Below are 15,075 nucleotides of genomic sequence, written 5' to 3'. Positions count from 1 at the left end.
TAAGCAGGAGACATCAAATCTCCTCTACGCACATATTTGACGGCTTTGTTACGATGATTAAAAACACCCCACTGTTTTGGCTTTTCGTGATATAAAAAGAGCTGATGGGCCACTGATCAACAGTCATCACAGGTGAGCGCAACTAAAGTCCACTCTCAATTACCCTCGCAAGGCCGTTAGGACCAAGATAATATAGTAGGAATCATGATCTCCCTATACTCTGTTATATTCACACTGGTGCTGTTCTCTGAGTTTAACACCAGCTCGGCCGTCTTTGCTGTACAGACAGGCAAGCCGGACGAGGGTAGGACAGAGCAGGAGAGCCTGCGATCGATACTAGGCGAAGACATGATGAGCGACAACGCTCTGGCTGCCCCGAGGTTCAGACGGGACCTCATCCTGGACAACGGACTGGACGACAGCAACACAAAGATCATCATTCTTTCAGTAAGTATCCTCCGTCATCCATGTCCATCATCACACTAACCTTCCTCATTTTACATTTGCTCAAACTTGAGCCATCATCAAACAAAGATGAAAAGGACAGGTGTTTTATCTTGATTAGATTCCCACAGTGGCAAAATCTATGATAATGTCTCCGCTCCATCAAAGGTTTGGGAGGCATGTGGAGTAATTCAGTTTCTGGCATCTGTATGTCATGCAAGTCATGGACATGGTTATCTCTGCTGTACTGGAACAGGCGAGAGTGATGAGAGGTTATAAAGCCACTTGGGCAGATTAGATGTCTGGATAACTGGGGCCCCTCTCATTCAGGTTTCATATGGCCTGGCTCAGGACCAGACTCCAGAAGGCCGGGGTTTGAGACCCAGAAGATCTGTGCCGCTTCTTAAATGTCCATCTGGCAAATGGCATGCATCAATCCCAAATGAATGGAAAAACACCATCCCAAAGTCCAATTAATTTTGACATTGGATTCTATAGCCCTTTCATGTGTATTGTTATATGTTTGTTGTATCATGCAAACTAGATAACCTTCGGGTTTGGTTCACCAAATCTGATTTTGCAATAGAATCATCAGTGGATAGAGAATACTAATGTAGAGGCTGGCTGATCCACTAAAGGAAGCCTGCCAGACAGTGACCTAGCCTTCTGTCCCACAGGACATTGGACTGAAAGGGCACACCAGACGTGGCATGAACACAGCTTTCTCCCGAGCCCTTCCTTTCCTCCCCGACCGAGCCACAGATCACTCTCCTGCTGAATATAGCCTGAAAGTAGAGCGCAGGGAGGCCGACCTTGAGAGTAAGTATCGACCAGCGACTTCCTGTTGGTATTTTTTCCTTCTACGGTTCCTGTAGCCGTTCAATCGTGCGCATTAGAAAGATCCAGGTCACCGTCATTCAGCATGTCAAATGGGTGACTTGATGACACAATACCGGCATTAAAACCATCAATGAGGGTGTTGACACTTTTCACCATGATATTCCATTCATTACTTGGAACAAGAGTTTTATCAGCTGGACTTCTGACATTTCAGACATATAAAAGCAACAAACTGAAGACTGTTGAAGGTTATGACATCACTATTAAAAACAGTTTAATGCTTAAATTATTATTTTTTAATCACTGCAATTCTACCAATTTTATTCCCTCCAGTGCTGCGATGCATGATCGGACGAGTGTATCGACCCTGTTCGCAAGCATAAGAGTGTGGTGGATCCTACACTGCTGTCCTGCCGTCGGTCAATCTCCTGCAAAACATGATACACTTTCCTTATGTGTTCCTTACATCTGTGGCATGGTTCTAAAACACAAACCATGTATAAAACTATTAAAAATGTTTTGAGAAACCTGAAAACAATTGTACTTGTCAATTCTGGGTCACATAACATAGCTACATTTGGAAAGTCACCATTGTTCAGGTGAAGAAAGTCTATACTGTTTATGATAGTAGTAGTGAAGATGCATGTGAGAGAGGAGAAGTGACTAGCGGTGGGCCTTTTGTCTTAGTGGGAGATAAACTGCAGGCCAAGCCTCCGCAGATCGGCTATCAAACAGATCTGCTAGGGTTTTAACCACTCTCAGACTTTCCACATTGCCTCAACAGCTCTTCTGCATCATTGCATTACACTCTCCCACAGACGCACGACAGCTGGTGATCTTTCTTTCAAAATGATGATGTCTGTCAATTGTTGGAAAGCACAACAGAGGCAAAAAAATAAATAGAAAGTACAATAAAGCCTCTAAAATCAGGCCAAACTCCACTGGGGGAAAAACAAGTGCAATTGATTACAGGAACATTCAGCTTCAAAGAAGACAGACCATTGATTAAATAAAACATTACTAGTACTGCATTCTACTTCAACACGACAATGAATAGTTTACAATCTGAAGAAGCTGGTGAGCTTGCCCTGTCCGGCAATCAGTTTCTTGTTACTTGGGGCTTTCTTCTCTGACAATTTGGTTGATGTTACAGTGGTGGGGGGGGTTTCTTCAGAGGGAGCTCGTTCTCTGACCCACAATGTTCACTACAATCCACCAGCTTCCGTTTACAGGCCTTGCTACTTCCTTCTGTCTGGATGGATGTTGGTCTTCAGACCGCCCCCGCCTGCTCCACTCCTGGGCCCCAGCGCTGTGGCAACCCCCCGGGTCGTGCCTCCTCGCTGGGCCTCTTTCCTCTCAGCCTCTGGGTAAACCTTCACTGGAGAGAGGAAACAGTAATAGAGCTTAACAATTGGGGTCGAAAAAAATTGACATAAGAGAGGAAGGAAAAAGGAGGGGGGGGGAACGGATAAAATTGCTGACGTTAGCCTGTAGTTTAACAGCCAGAGTGTTTATTCTAGCGGGCTGAAAGTGAACATTTGTCATGTAAACCGATGGCGCAGAGCCTGGATTCCCACAGAAAGGGGGGGGGGGGGGTAGGTTTTTACTACAGATGTGGGGGCGGCCAGGTTTTATAAAATGGGGAATCATTTAAAGGTTGATCGTAAGTACCAGTCCCAGGGCTGGGACTGGGCAGGGTTCGAGGCCAGGGCTGGGAAGGTGGGTCTGGGCATCGATCCGAATCTGTGGCGTCAGAGGGAATAGAAGCCAATCCCTGAAGGGGGGGTGTATGTAACTGTGCTGCACTATATATGAGGAAATCTGGAGCAGTTCACCAGCATGCATGCAGATTAGTATATGCAGTTACAGGTCTCTGAGAAAGGGAGAATGATGCCACAACTAGACATTTTTACCTCTGCTGTCGAGGAGCTGGGCAGAGGTGGAGTCCACAGTAGTGAGGGTCCACTTGGAAGCCTGTTGCACACAGGTAGGGCCAAGGATGATGCTGGGGAAGTCCAGCACGCGGTTGAGGGGTGGCTCCGAGTCGTCCTGGTACGTGCAGGCAAACTGAGATCTGGCCTAAAAAAAAAAAATAATAAAAAAAGTCTCTTTGAATTTAATCACGGCTCTTCAACCCTGTTCCTGGAGAGGTACCCTCCTGTAGGTTTTGTAACCATCCCGATTCAGCTTATCAACCAGCTAAATATTAGGGTCAGGTGCACTAGTTTAGGGTTGGAGTGAATATACAAGATGGTAGATCTCCAGGAACAGGCTTGTTAATCTAAACTATTTTGTTGCAAGTTCTGGAGGAAAAACTTCATTACGTCACAATTTCTCAGCCAAGCCGCCATTAGACAATGAACCTAGAAGCCCGTTTAAAAATAAATCATTCAAAAAAAAAGTAGCGAGTCTCATCTCCAGAGCCCACGATCGCAGCAGCCCCAGGAGTATACTATGATTGAAGCTAGAGATACTCAGGTTTTTCTAAATCCAGCCAGCTTCAGTTGGCTTCTCCTTCTCAGGCTTCCTCCATACTACAAATGTGTATATTGATTGAACAGTCATTGCAAATTCCGCAGGCGATGGTGTGAAATAGGCTTGAAGTGCAGTGTCAATTTGAAATATAGTTTTGCTGTGCTTATCAATGCACAAGCACCCCCCCCCCCCCACACACTCCTATTGATAAAATAGCATTACGTCATATACAAGTTTTACTCTGCGTGAAGTTTCAAATGCATTGTCATTACTAATGTGTAATTTAACATCTCTTATCCAGACCAATTAGGGTGTCTTGTTCGAAGGCTCGACAGCTTTTTCACCAAGTTGGCTCGGGAGTCGAACCAGCAACCTTTCGGTTATTGGCCCAACGCCTGTAATTTGAGGCATTTTATTTTTATCAAATATTTTTAAAATCAGTAGTCTTCCTCAAATTAGGGGGTTGACTCAATATTTGTGAGAGGGAGGGAGTCTGATTTAAATTGGTCCTCAACTGTGGCTTCATTCAGGATAAATGGAGTTTGCCAGCCTGGGATCAGGTTAGTTCTGAAGTATTCGTTGCTGTAGAAATGTAGCTGGCTTAAAGGTGAGCGAGCACTGTTGTGGAACTGGCCAGTGGCGACCTGTCATTCAGGGCAGGTGGGGCAGAGCTGCACCGGATTAGCTAAAATACAATATTTTTTGTTTTAGCATGTCATTTTGGCAATAAGTGTCACAACAGTTTGCAGACAATGTAAAAACATTTTTTTTAAAGTATCATGGAGTTAAAGCCGCATACAAACGTGGTCTCTTTTTGTGCCGTTTCCTCTAGTTGTGCCGTGATAGGCTCAGTGTTCTGTCACTCATGGGGACACTATGCCACCGCAAAGTATACGAGGAGAGCTCAAAAATTCAAGCACCTTGGGTGCTGCCATAGATTTACATTAGAAGTGCCCATCCAAGAAGGCTCAAGTTCAATGGCCACAGATAAAATGACGTTATAACAACAGTAGCTTTGATTGGACTGATCATGTCAAAATCATACTTTCAAAATCTTAGCTAGCAAGCAAGCAGTAATTGTGAATCAAGTCGACACTACTGGCAAATCCTTGTCATATGAAGATAAAACGTATCGGTACTCATCAGCCATACAGTGCATTTGGAAAGTATTATGACCCCTTGACTTTCCCCACATTTTGTTACAGCCTTATTCTAAGAGTTAATAAATAAAATGTTAACCAATCTACACACAATACCCCAGAATGACAAAGCGAAAACAGGTTTAGAAATGTTTGCAAATTTATCAAAAATAAAACAAATACCTTGTTTACATAAGTATTCAGACCCTTTGCTATGAGACTCGACATTGAGCTCAGGTGCACCCTGTTTCCATTGATCATCGCCTGCGGACATGATTTGGAAATACACACACACGTCAGAGCAAAATCCAAGCCCTGAAGTTGAAGGAATTGTCCATAGAGCTCAGAGACAAGATTGTGTCAAGGCACAGATGTGGGGAAGGGTATCAAAACATTTCTGAAGCATTGAAGGTCCCCAAGAACACAGTGGCCTCCATCATTTTTAAATGTGAGACGTTTGGAACCACCAAACTGAGCAATCAGGGGAGAAAGGCCTTGGTCTGGGAGGTGACCAAGAACCTGATGGTCACTCTGACAGAGCTCCAGAGTTCTTCTGTGCAGATGGGAGAAGTTGTTCAGAAGTACAACCATCTCTGCAGCATTCCACCAACCAGGCCTTTATGGTGGGGGACCAGAGGAAAGCCACTCAGGAAAAGACACAGGACAGCCCACTTTGAGTTTGCCAAAAGGCACCTAAAGACTCTCAGACCACAAAAAAAACAAGATTCTCTGGTCTGATGAAACCAAGATTGAACTCTATGGCCTGAATGCCAAGCGTCATGTCTGGAGGAAACCTGGTACAATCCGCACGGTGAAGCATGGTGGTGGCAGCATCATGCCGTGGAGATGTTTTTCAGCAGCAGGGACTGGTAGACTAGTCAGGATTGAGGGAAAGATGAATGGAGCAAAGCACAGAAGTGGCTTTGTGACGAGTCTCTAAGTGTCCTTGAGTGGCTCAGCCAGAGCCTGGACTTGAACCCGATCAAACATCTCTGGAGAGAACTGAAACTAGCTGTGCAGACACATTCACCATCCAACCTGACAGAGCTTGAGAGGATCTGCAGAGAAGAATGGGAGAAACTCCCCAAATACAGATGTGCCAAGCTTGTAGCATCATACCCAAGAAGATTCGAGGCTGTAATCACTGCCAAAGGAGCTTCAACAAAGTACTGAGTAAAGGGTCTGAATACATATGTAAATGTAATATTTCAGTTGTTTAATTTGTTCAATTTGCCAAAACTTGAGAAAAAAACAAAACAGTTTTTGCTTTGTCATTATGGAATATTGTGTTCAGATTGATGATGGGGAAAACACTATAATCCAATTTAGAATAAGGCAGTAACATAACAAAATATGGAAAAAGCCAAGGGGTCTGAAAACTTTCCAAATGCACTGTAAACATTACATTGGAAATCGCAAATTCAACAATAAGTGGTTTGGAAGGAATCAATGGCTAACTGCAAGCGCTAGCCTGCTATTCAATGGAGAGGGTATGGTCCAAGTCTGGGTATCTTTCAAGTTAAAAGGATAAAACATTCACATGCAACATCATGGGCCAGAAAAGGTTGAATACAATCGCCCATGTTGTCAATCCAGCATGACTTCTGCCGTGTTCAAAACTGGAAACTCGGAACTAGGAAATCTGAGACCTCAGCGAGTTCAAGACAACTGGGACCTTGGGGTGGGGGGGACAAGCTCTGACTTGGAAAATATATTTGGAAAGGTCATGGTGTACAGTGCGAATACTGTAAGAATTGCCCATGTTCTGAATTCTGCCGCTGTACATTTCAAAAGTGCTGAAATAGACTCGTCTTAACTCGCTCACTAAAAGTCTTCCTCAAAATGGAAGATTGCCTCATCCGCTCATCATTCCCTTACGCCATAGTTTGAACATCTCAATTGTCATCTCAATTGTCAGTAGAAACCACATTTGTTGAAGCAAGTCAACCATATAAGATGAGGCTGAATTTCGCAGCCAGACAAGGCTCCACTGATATCCAGGTGAAGTGGTGGTGAAGGTTAACTCCATGGTGCTGAAAAGAAAACTCTGCTGTTGGTAAAGCTTTATGTGGGCCCTAACAGTTTGTGGGCACCGTTTGTCACAGTTATAGTGCAATTCATGTATTGTTTAGTGTTGTGTAGTGGCTTTGCTGGCATGCACCTTTTTTTAACGATTGGGGTAGTTATCCCCACCAATACTTACATGCTAAAATTGCCAATGGAACTGGCTCTCTCGAGTTGAACAAAGTTACCCCGTTAATGTCTCAAACCAAGTACGTAGTATAGGGCTCATGGACCGGTTTCTCAAAAGCATCTTAAAGCTACATTCATTGTTAGAACCTTCGTAGGAGTAGCGTTAAATCTGTCTCGTTACCGTTGCACTTGAAAACGCTCGTAATTTAACGCCTGCCTCACACTCATAGAACAGCTAAATGCGTCAGGTGCTTTCTTGCCCTCCCGCTTCACTATATACAGATCCCCGCAAAACACAGAATCACATGGTTTATCCGTCTGACCACGGATAACAGAAAATCCAAGTTGTATTTGCAATTGACAAACAAGCGAAGTATAAAAATATGCTACAAATGAAAATCGAGATAACATGTATATTTCAATGTTATGTTCAATCAATTGAGTTATACATGTTTCTACTTCTAGGCTACTCTGTATAATGTCAATACATTGCATGGTGTGTAGCCTACTGTATCATGTGCGAATATGCCAAATCCGCGATTTGACTGAATTTTTATTGGGTAGGCATTACAATAAACCGCGTCAAAATTTGCAGCAATGGATGGTAATATCGCTCGGAGCTGATCTGTTGTCAGTATTTTGAAATAACTTTTTATAATTAAGGAAAAATTTGAATGGAGAAAGCGGATCCGAGAGCAGCGCTCCCATCATCCTCGACACATGCTCCAAGATGCACATCACGACCCTTTCTTTTGGGAGATGCATGTTACATATTTAGCCGTTTTAGGCAAGAGTCATCGTTAAAAACACCCGTAAGCCTAAATTCCATCACTATCGGGAAACCGGGCCCTGGTTGATCCACTCCTTTATCCCCCGTTTGATCTTGGCCTGCTGGGGATTATCACAACTCAAAAGATTTCTCCCTCCAGGCCAGCAGCAGAACCGCAGTAGGGAAGGAGGAATCATTGGAGAAAAAAGAACGGTGTGCAAAGCTGGGTGGGACTGTAAAGCGAAGGGGGAAAATTAAAGTCAAGAGAAAAGGCTTTTCAAAGAACTCAAAATAACTTCTCAAACGAGCACCTAAAACAACATTTAACCCTCGGATCACCAAGCATGAAATGTACACCCGTACCCTCGTTACATGCTGATAAAAACGCCTCGCTAAAGCCAGAAATAATGACGGACAGGGGAGAACATAACGCAGGCAAAGAGGTAAAAGACTGACAAGACGTCCTCCTGACATACAGCTCACACTTAATCCAATTACAGCAGCTGGAAAGAGCAGCATCTAGTTATATTACAGGGAGAGGATGGGGGGGGGGGGGGGGGCACTGCAATGAAGGAGGGAGGGGGCACTGCTTCTGAGGCTGTCCTAAGACAACCTCTATAGACTGGTTGGCCTGGCCAGGCTAAGGTAAGCCCATCCCGATGAGACCTCAAGGAACAGCAGGTGCAAGCAATTGCTCTGTTCTCGGGTCTGGTGTTTGTTTTTGAATGCACGCACACAAGCCCAATAGCCCACCTGCAAAATCAGGATATTAGGTGAGGAGTTGGCAGACACATTGTGTTCTTATGGCAGCTCCTCTTATGATGAGCCAGCTTTCATTTCATGGGGAAGAGGAATAAGTCAAAGCATTGAAAGGCATCTTGTTACAGAGATCAAATTATCACAGAGACGTCAATCAATAATGTATCATACTATTCATCCAAATTATGCAATTCAATACATCATTAAGCTCACTTAACTTGCTGTGTTTAATCTGTCTGAAACAGACACAAAAGCATGGGAAAAATAACCGCAATGCAAAAACTCAAATGTGACCATCTGCACGTGTGCCAGGTGACTGCCGTCAGCATATGATGAAACTATTGGACAGGGGCCCGGGTTGATAAAGACATTCAGCAGACAACAACCATTCAAGTTTCCCTTACTAGTCGAGTTAAGTGACTGATATGGCATCTTTAAAGTGAAGTGGATGCAGAAAGCTTCCGCCCGCCGAGTTCAGGAAGCGGTGAGCCGCCCAGGGACCATTACAGCGCACTCACAGGAAGACGGCCAGAATGTGGGGAGCTAAAGTGACATCTGCTAGCGCAATCAAATAAAGGAGCCCATTTCCACAAAATGTGTTTAGCACACATGTTTGAAAGGGGTTCAAGCAGTCTTTCATGTAGAGACAGAACAACCCAGCCCCTTTAAATCTCAAACTGTCATTGTTTTTAGAGGAGTAAGCAGTTTCTACATCCAGGTTGTATTTGCGGAACGGTATACTTGTTACTGACGAGCACAGCATGTTAGCACCAGGTCTCAATTCTACTAGTGCATCGTGGAAACGGCAAACATGTACACGGAGGCAAGTCGATAAGCCCACAGCCTTCCAGGCTGCAAACACCGCACTGTTAACTGAGAATCTCTCCACATCCGCTGGTTATATCAATCCGTTTATATCAAGATAATTTGGGCCGATACCAGTATAGTATCGTGGCAAGAAAAAAAACAAAAAAAAAACATGAAGCGGGTTCCACTTTAGGAAAAGAACCCAAATGTTGGAAACAAACATGTTGTTTGTCACATTTTTTCTTTCTTTCTCCAAGCTACAGCAGACAATCTGTATCCTTTAAAAAAATATATATTTTTAAAAGGACCAAAGAATTCTGCTTTGTGTTTTCATTTTTGCTATGGAAAAATATTGCGATACTGGTATTGTCCCTAGCCTACTGATAATGAATGAAAAGAGAACACATCTAGGGATGCTATACAATGACCACAGTAAACAGGTAAAACCTCAGAGGGATAGACAAAAACAGAAGAGTAGAGCATCTTCTGACCAGCTACTTATCAAACCAAGAGGGTGGAGCCCTGTTGAGAAGCATAACAAAACGTGTCACTGGGAGGTTGCCGGTTTGAATCCCCGATTGTAGAGGAGTAGTTCTATACCCCAGACTCAACTAAGAGCAACACACTGGATTAACGGGAGCAATAACACAGCTGTACAAATGTGAACGTGTAGAAGCCAGTTATAAGATGAGGGGCGTCAACTGAGCAAATAAATAATACAATACCGGGGAGAAATTACAAAACGTAAAGACATTATTTTTCAATGTTTGGACATCTGATTCAATGTTTCGTATTCGGGTCTCCTGGTCCTACTTGGAGGGTGGGCGGGCTGTGTGTACCTTGGGTTTGAGTTGATCTTGTCACTCCTGGACGTGGGGCTGCAGGGGTTTTGGAGAGGAGCCTGTGGGAACCTCAGGGGATCTGAGGACACAGAAGCAAATCAGACTGAAAGCAGCTGTTTATGAGTTAGGGGTTAGAGAGGCTGTGAAAACCTAGGAATTATTAGCATATTAAGCATTGATTAGTGTGTGTGCGTGCGAGATGAGGCTTACCGGAACAGTAAGAGCATGCAGGTCCCCTCCTCCCCACTGAGAACAGCCTGATCCACAGAGTGTAAGACGGCCTTGTTCCTGAATGGTGGTGCCAAAGCATCTTCATCCAGCAATGCTATCAGGACCTTCAGTCTCCCGACCTCCATAAGCAGTGGTGTGGTTAATAGCATGGCATCTAGGCTGAAAAGGATATACACAAAACCATATAGTGTTAAGATGGCGTTGATCAAACAAAAAGGGCCATGACATATACATGTAGGCTGAGAGAGGTTGGATCCGTTGGCCCAGAAAGGTGTCATACCTTTCCCTGGCTGGGCTGATCCCGGTCCCACTAGCCGACTGTAGTCTGTGGGACAGGTTGATCTGAGCGATCTGCTCTTTGAGGTCCTTGGCGGTCTCATTGTGTATGCTGCAGCTGACATCTCCACTGGCCCACCCCTTCAACAGAGCTGCCCTGATACTGGTCACCAGACGAACGCCAGCAATATTGAGAAAAACAGGTGTACATAAAATATAATAAAACATTTGTAATGATCTAATCCATTATGAAGACAAGTTAAGCAGCCTTCTACTTATAGGCCTCGGGTAGAAAGATGATAAAGACGCTCCCTTCTTCTAAGGGTTCACTCACTTTTTTATTTCACCTTTATTTATTCATTCACCACTGACCATGAAGTGACTACAACATTATTGGGGTGTGTGAAAAGAGCAGCAAGTGTCAACACTGTAGCAAGGTGGGGTGGAGAAGGAGCAGGCTAGATTCCCTGACCCAGCTATGATGAGGGGAGTGAGTCTGGAAGAGAATCATCTGGGATACCAGATGTTAGCTGAACAAGAGGCCCTGAACCCTTCAGAGAAGGTGTTTGTGTGTGGAAATACAGTACTCCACTGAGGGTGTGAAGGGGGAGGTAGGGGTGCAGGCTGTTGAAAGAGCCATTCTGGCATCAGATCAGTCCAGTGTCCCATCAGAGAGGCACCACAGCAGAGCAGGGAGAAAATCCTCAGTCATAAACACCCAGAAGGCCCCTGCTATGAGGGAACTGGGACAATACATCCAATATCATGGACTCTACAGCTATATATCTGAGTGCCAAGGTGTCAATCATCTAGCGCTGTAGTTGCTACTGCAATTCAGGGGAAATGAGGTCTTGTTGTGACACAGCATGGCTTCTTCCATTGCATTAGATCAAAGTTCAGTCCACACGTTTTCATCTAATGACCAAACAATCTCTTAACCACATTTGTGGCACTGCCAAACGCTTGATGGAGAAAACCTGAATCAATCTGTAATTATACACAGGCCATGAAAGTGATCAATGAAATCTTAAAGTTTGATGATAATTTAACAAAGTAATCAAACCAAGGAAGGAACATATTATCTTTTTACTTTTAGTCAATTTTACTTTGATGTAGCCGAGATAAACATGTTTTAGTAATTCACATGTTATCATGAGAACCTGGGGCAGAAGTCATTAGGGGAAAATCAGATCTGTACACAGCAATAGGCAGGTGGGATTTGATGACAAGGGTAAGCAGAGATGGAGTCTGCCAGGCCAGGGTGGTATTCATTAGGCACCAAACTGAAGAAAACCGACAAACCAGGAGGGACTACAGTACAAAAACATATCCATTAATAAAGGTTGGGTTTTACCTTCCATTCCAAAATGTTTTGCTACAATGTGCACTAATGAATACAACCAAGCTGGTTGAGTACCTTGGGTTAGGGTTGTCTCCCAATATCTCCTCCAGATTGTCTGTGAAATGGACAAAGTCTGACAGGCCTTTAACATGTTTCCTCAGGTCAGACTCAGCGGGAGCATAGCCCTTTCCTCCCAGCTGGACCGCTCTGGCAAATGATGTCGCAGCCTGCAATATATAGATGATTAACATTACGAGATCATAGGATTGTCATGTTGTCAACATTCATTGGCTAAACCCATACGTCAGTGTAATGATAGGAAACAGACACGGAAAGTGTAGAGGCCATTTTGTCATTATTACCAAGAAGAGTGACATGTTCTTGCTCCGTGCTCCAGGTCAGTAAAAGCTACACGTCCGAGCGATCTGCCAGGGGTGTCACGGGTGTGCGCTAGGGCCATGTCGTTCTTGGAGTTGACCAGCTGATCCAGATAGAAGCAGAAGACCCTCCTCGCCACCTTTCCTACCCATTGGGGATTTAGCAGCCTTTAAAAACAACAGCCGATGCCACAAACTACACACACACGGCCCCATTTAAAGTCAGAACACCATCTTCAACCCAAACCAACATTTCAAAAACCTTGTCATCCCCAGGCAGTATTACAGTAGCAACCCGTATTCTACCCACTCATAAATCAGACAGTTGACAGGGCAGCAGCCTGGAGAGAGCAGCGCATGTCCTAGCCCACAATGTCTGTTGCGTTTTAAAACAGCTGCCTGGTAATTTAATTCACATTTGGCTCTTAAATCTGAGTGATATGATTTAAAGTTCCTGTTAATAAGAGTGAGACAGATTCCAGTGCCTGAGAAAGACTGGAAAAGCTAAGAGAGAATGAAAGGCTTGCCAGGCTGACTGGGAAAACGAGAGGGAAGAGTGAAAGAAAGTACCTTGGTTGCACAACGATATGAGCCAATGTAACATTTAATATTCTGGCCATACCACCTTCTCTCATGTGAGGAGAGAATGGAGAGTCAGTTTGCTTACACTATGCTGACATATTCATACATTCTTATGACATATCTGCTTACCTGTGTGCTGCATGGCTTTGACTTGCTTGATGAGTCGAGGGGACCTGGGACAGGGAATCCCTCACCTCATAGGTCTCCATGTTACTGGACTGAAACAGCTGGACCTTGGCAACAACATGAACACAGAATTGGCAGTTAGCGTAACTGGCCTTCGAGACTATATCAAACAGTTGACTAAAACTTCCAATCATGGTCATTCATCCTAGTTTCAATCAGACCTAATACTCACTGAGCTCAGAGGCTCCTCAGGGTCCCGGATCAACTTTCAACTGTTTGTACATAGAGTGGATATCAATCAAGTCCATAGTGTTGGTGCGCTTCAGAAAGGAGTCATATTCTTTCCTGATGATGTCATAGTTTTCTGGTCAGGAAGAGGGGCAGGTGAAGTTTGTCTACTAGTAAGTGTTTCCAGGCCATCAGGACGTCGCTCAGGGCAACAGTGAACTCTCCACTCTCCTGTCAGAAGAGAGCAAAAGCAGATGGCTTAAAGCCATGACTGCTGCCTGTGAAGGGAATCAGAATGCATAGTTCATGGTGAATTCTCCTCCCATACAGTCTGGTGGGACCAAGGGTGGGACAAATTATGTTATTATTGTAGGGTCAGGAGTCTTTCCTGACCATGTGATCAGGGGAAACCAGGCCCAAATGGCTATAATAGGGGTGCAGATAAACTCATTGCCTTAATGGCATAACTCCAAAACGTGTTGTCACTAAATGTTATGACTTTGATCCCCGTGTCTATTAGGACCACAGTCACTGGCGTACCACAGCAGGCTTGGGGGACCTACGTGGTACGCAAGAGTGGTACGGACATGAAGCTTCTTCTGATGGGATAAAGACCAGCCATTTGGGTCAACCATGGTTTACCAGTGCTGTGATAATGATGGTGTAAAATAATGAATGGGAAAAATGTCTGCACTGTATGTTGTTTGTTAGATAGCCAGCTTTAGATGAATGATTCCATAAAAATAATATTTTAAAAAGTAACTGCCACTATTACAGTCAAAAAATGCAGTCAATCCACAGCTATAAACTAGTTGAAATCAGTAGATGCTAGGATTTAGACACGTAAATGCTGATATTGTACTGATATTGTAGCATATACATGGTCGCCAATAGAATATAACAGTATAAGCCATATCAAATATGCTAAGAATAATAGGAAATTAGCTGTAAAACTGCAACAACAAAAAATCTCAGCATCATGGCAAAATGTGCAGAATAGCAGGAAATTAGCTTTAAAAAAATGACAAATTCTCAGCCTCATTGCAGAATGGTATAAGTAGCTATAAAATCCACCATTTTCCTTTGCCCCATGGCATAAAGTGTAGAATTCTAGTAAGTTAACATATCCCCCCCCCCCCTTCTCGTCTGAATGTTCTCACTATTGTCTTCAGACTGTCCTCTAAATTAGCGATTGTCCTTGTGAAGATGATAAACAAGACTGTTTAGTTATATGTTCTGAAACCCTAAACGGCAATGTAACCAATACAAACGAAGTACTGTATGACGGCTTATAACAATGTATTACTTAGAATGTTCAACGTTAATTAAAGTGGATATAAGATCTACAAGAATACTATTGTAGGTTGCTGGTAGCTAATGAAAATATAAAACACCATTAAACACATACTTACCTAAACAAATGTTACAGCCTCAAACAGGGGCGTATGTTGTGAGCGTATCGCCAAAATACATTCTTCACCCACGTAGCCAATGCACAAGCAGCTGATGCGTTGACATTTTTTAAATTCTGCGAAATAACCACTCTGACCAATCAGATTCTGTGTCATCATTTAACCACGCCCACGTTGTTTCAACTGCTATCTGTGGTTCATTATCACAGAACCCAATATTGTTTTTAGCATGT

The 15,075-nt window shown here is 43.7% G+C and overlaps 1 protein-coding gene and 1 pseudogene across 1 annotated transcript; one reads left to right on the top strand and one right to left on the bottom strand.

The window, feature by feature from the left end:
- Positions 1-178: 178 nt before the first annotated feature.
- pmch (pro-melanin-concentrating hormone) lies at positions 179-1,707 on the top strand. The gene is made up of 3 exons (XM_064939617.1): positions 179-447; positions 1,122-1,263; positions 1,618-1,707. Exons 1-3 carry the CDS (start codon positions 205-207, stop codon positions 1,665-1,667), a joined length of 435 nt encoding a protein of 144 aa, XP_064795689.1. The 5' UTR covers positions 179-204; the 3' UTR covers positions 1,668-1,707.
- LOC135515838 (PCNA-interacting partner-like) lies at positions 1,527-14,914 on the bottom strand (annotated as a pseudogene).
- Between the last annotated feature and the right edge of the window lie 161 nt (positions 14,915-15,075).

Source organism: Oncorhynchus masou, chromosome 27, assembly GCF_036934945.1.
Source record: "Oncorhynchus masou masou isolate Uvic2021 chromosome 27, UVic_Omas_1.1, whole genome shotgun sequence".
Lineage (NCBI taxonomy): Eukaryota > Metazoa > Chordata > Actinopteri > Salmoniformes > Salmonidae > Oncorhynchus > Oncorhynchus masou.
This window is presented reverse-complemented; position numbering and strand designations above follow the sequence as displayed.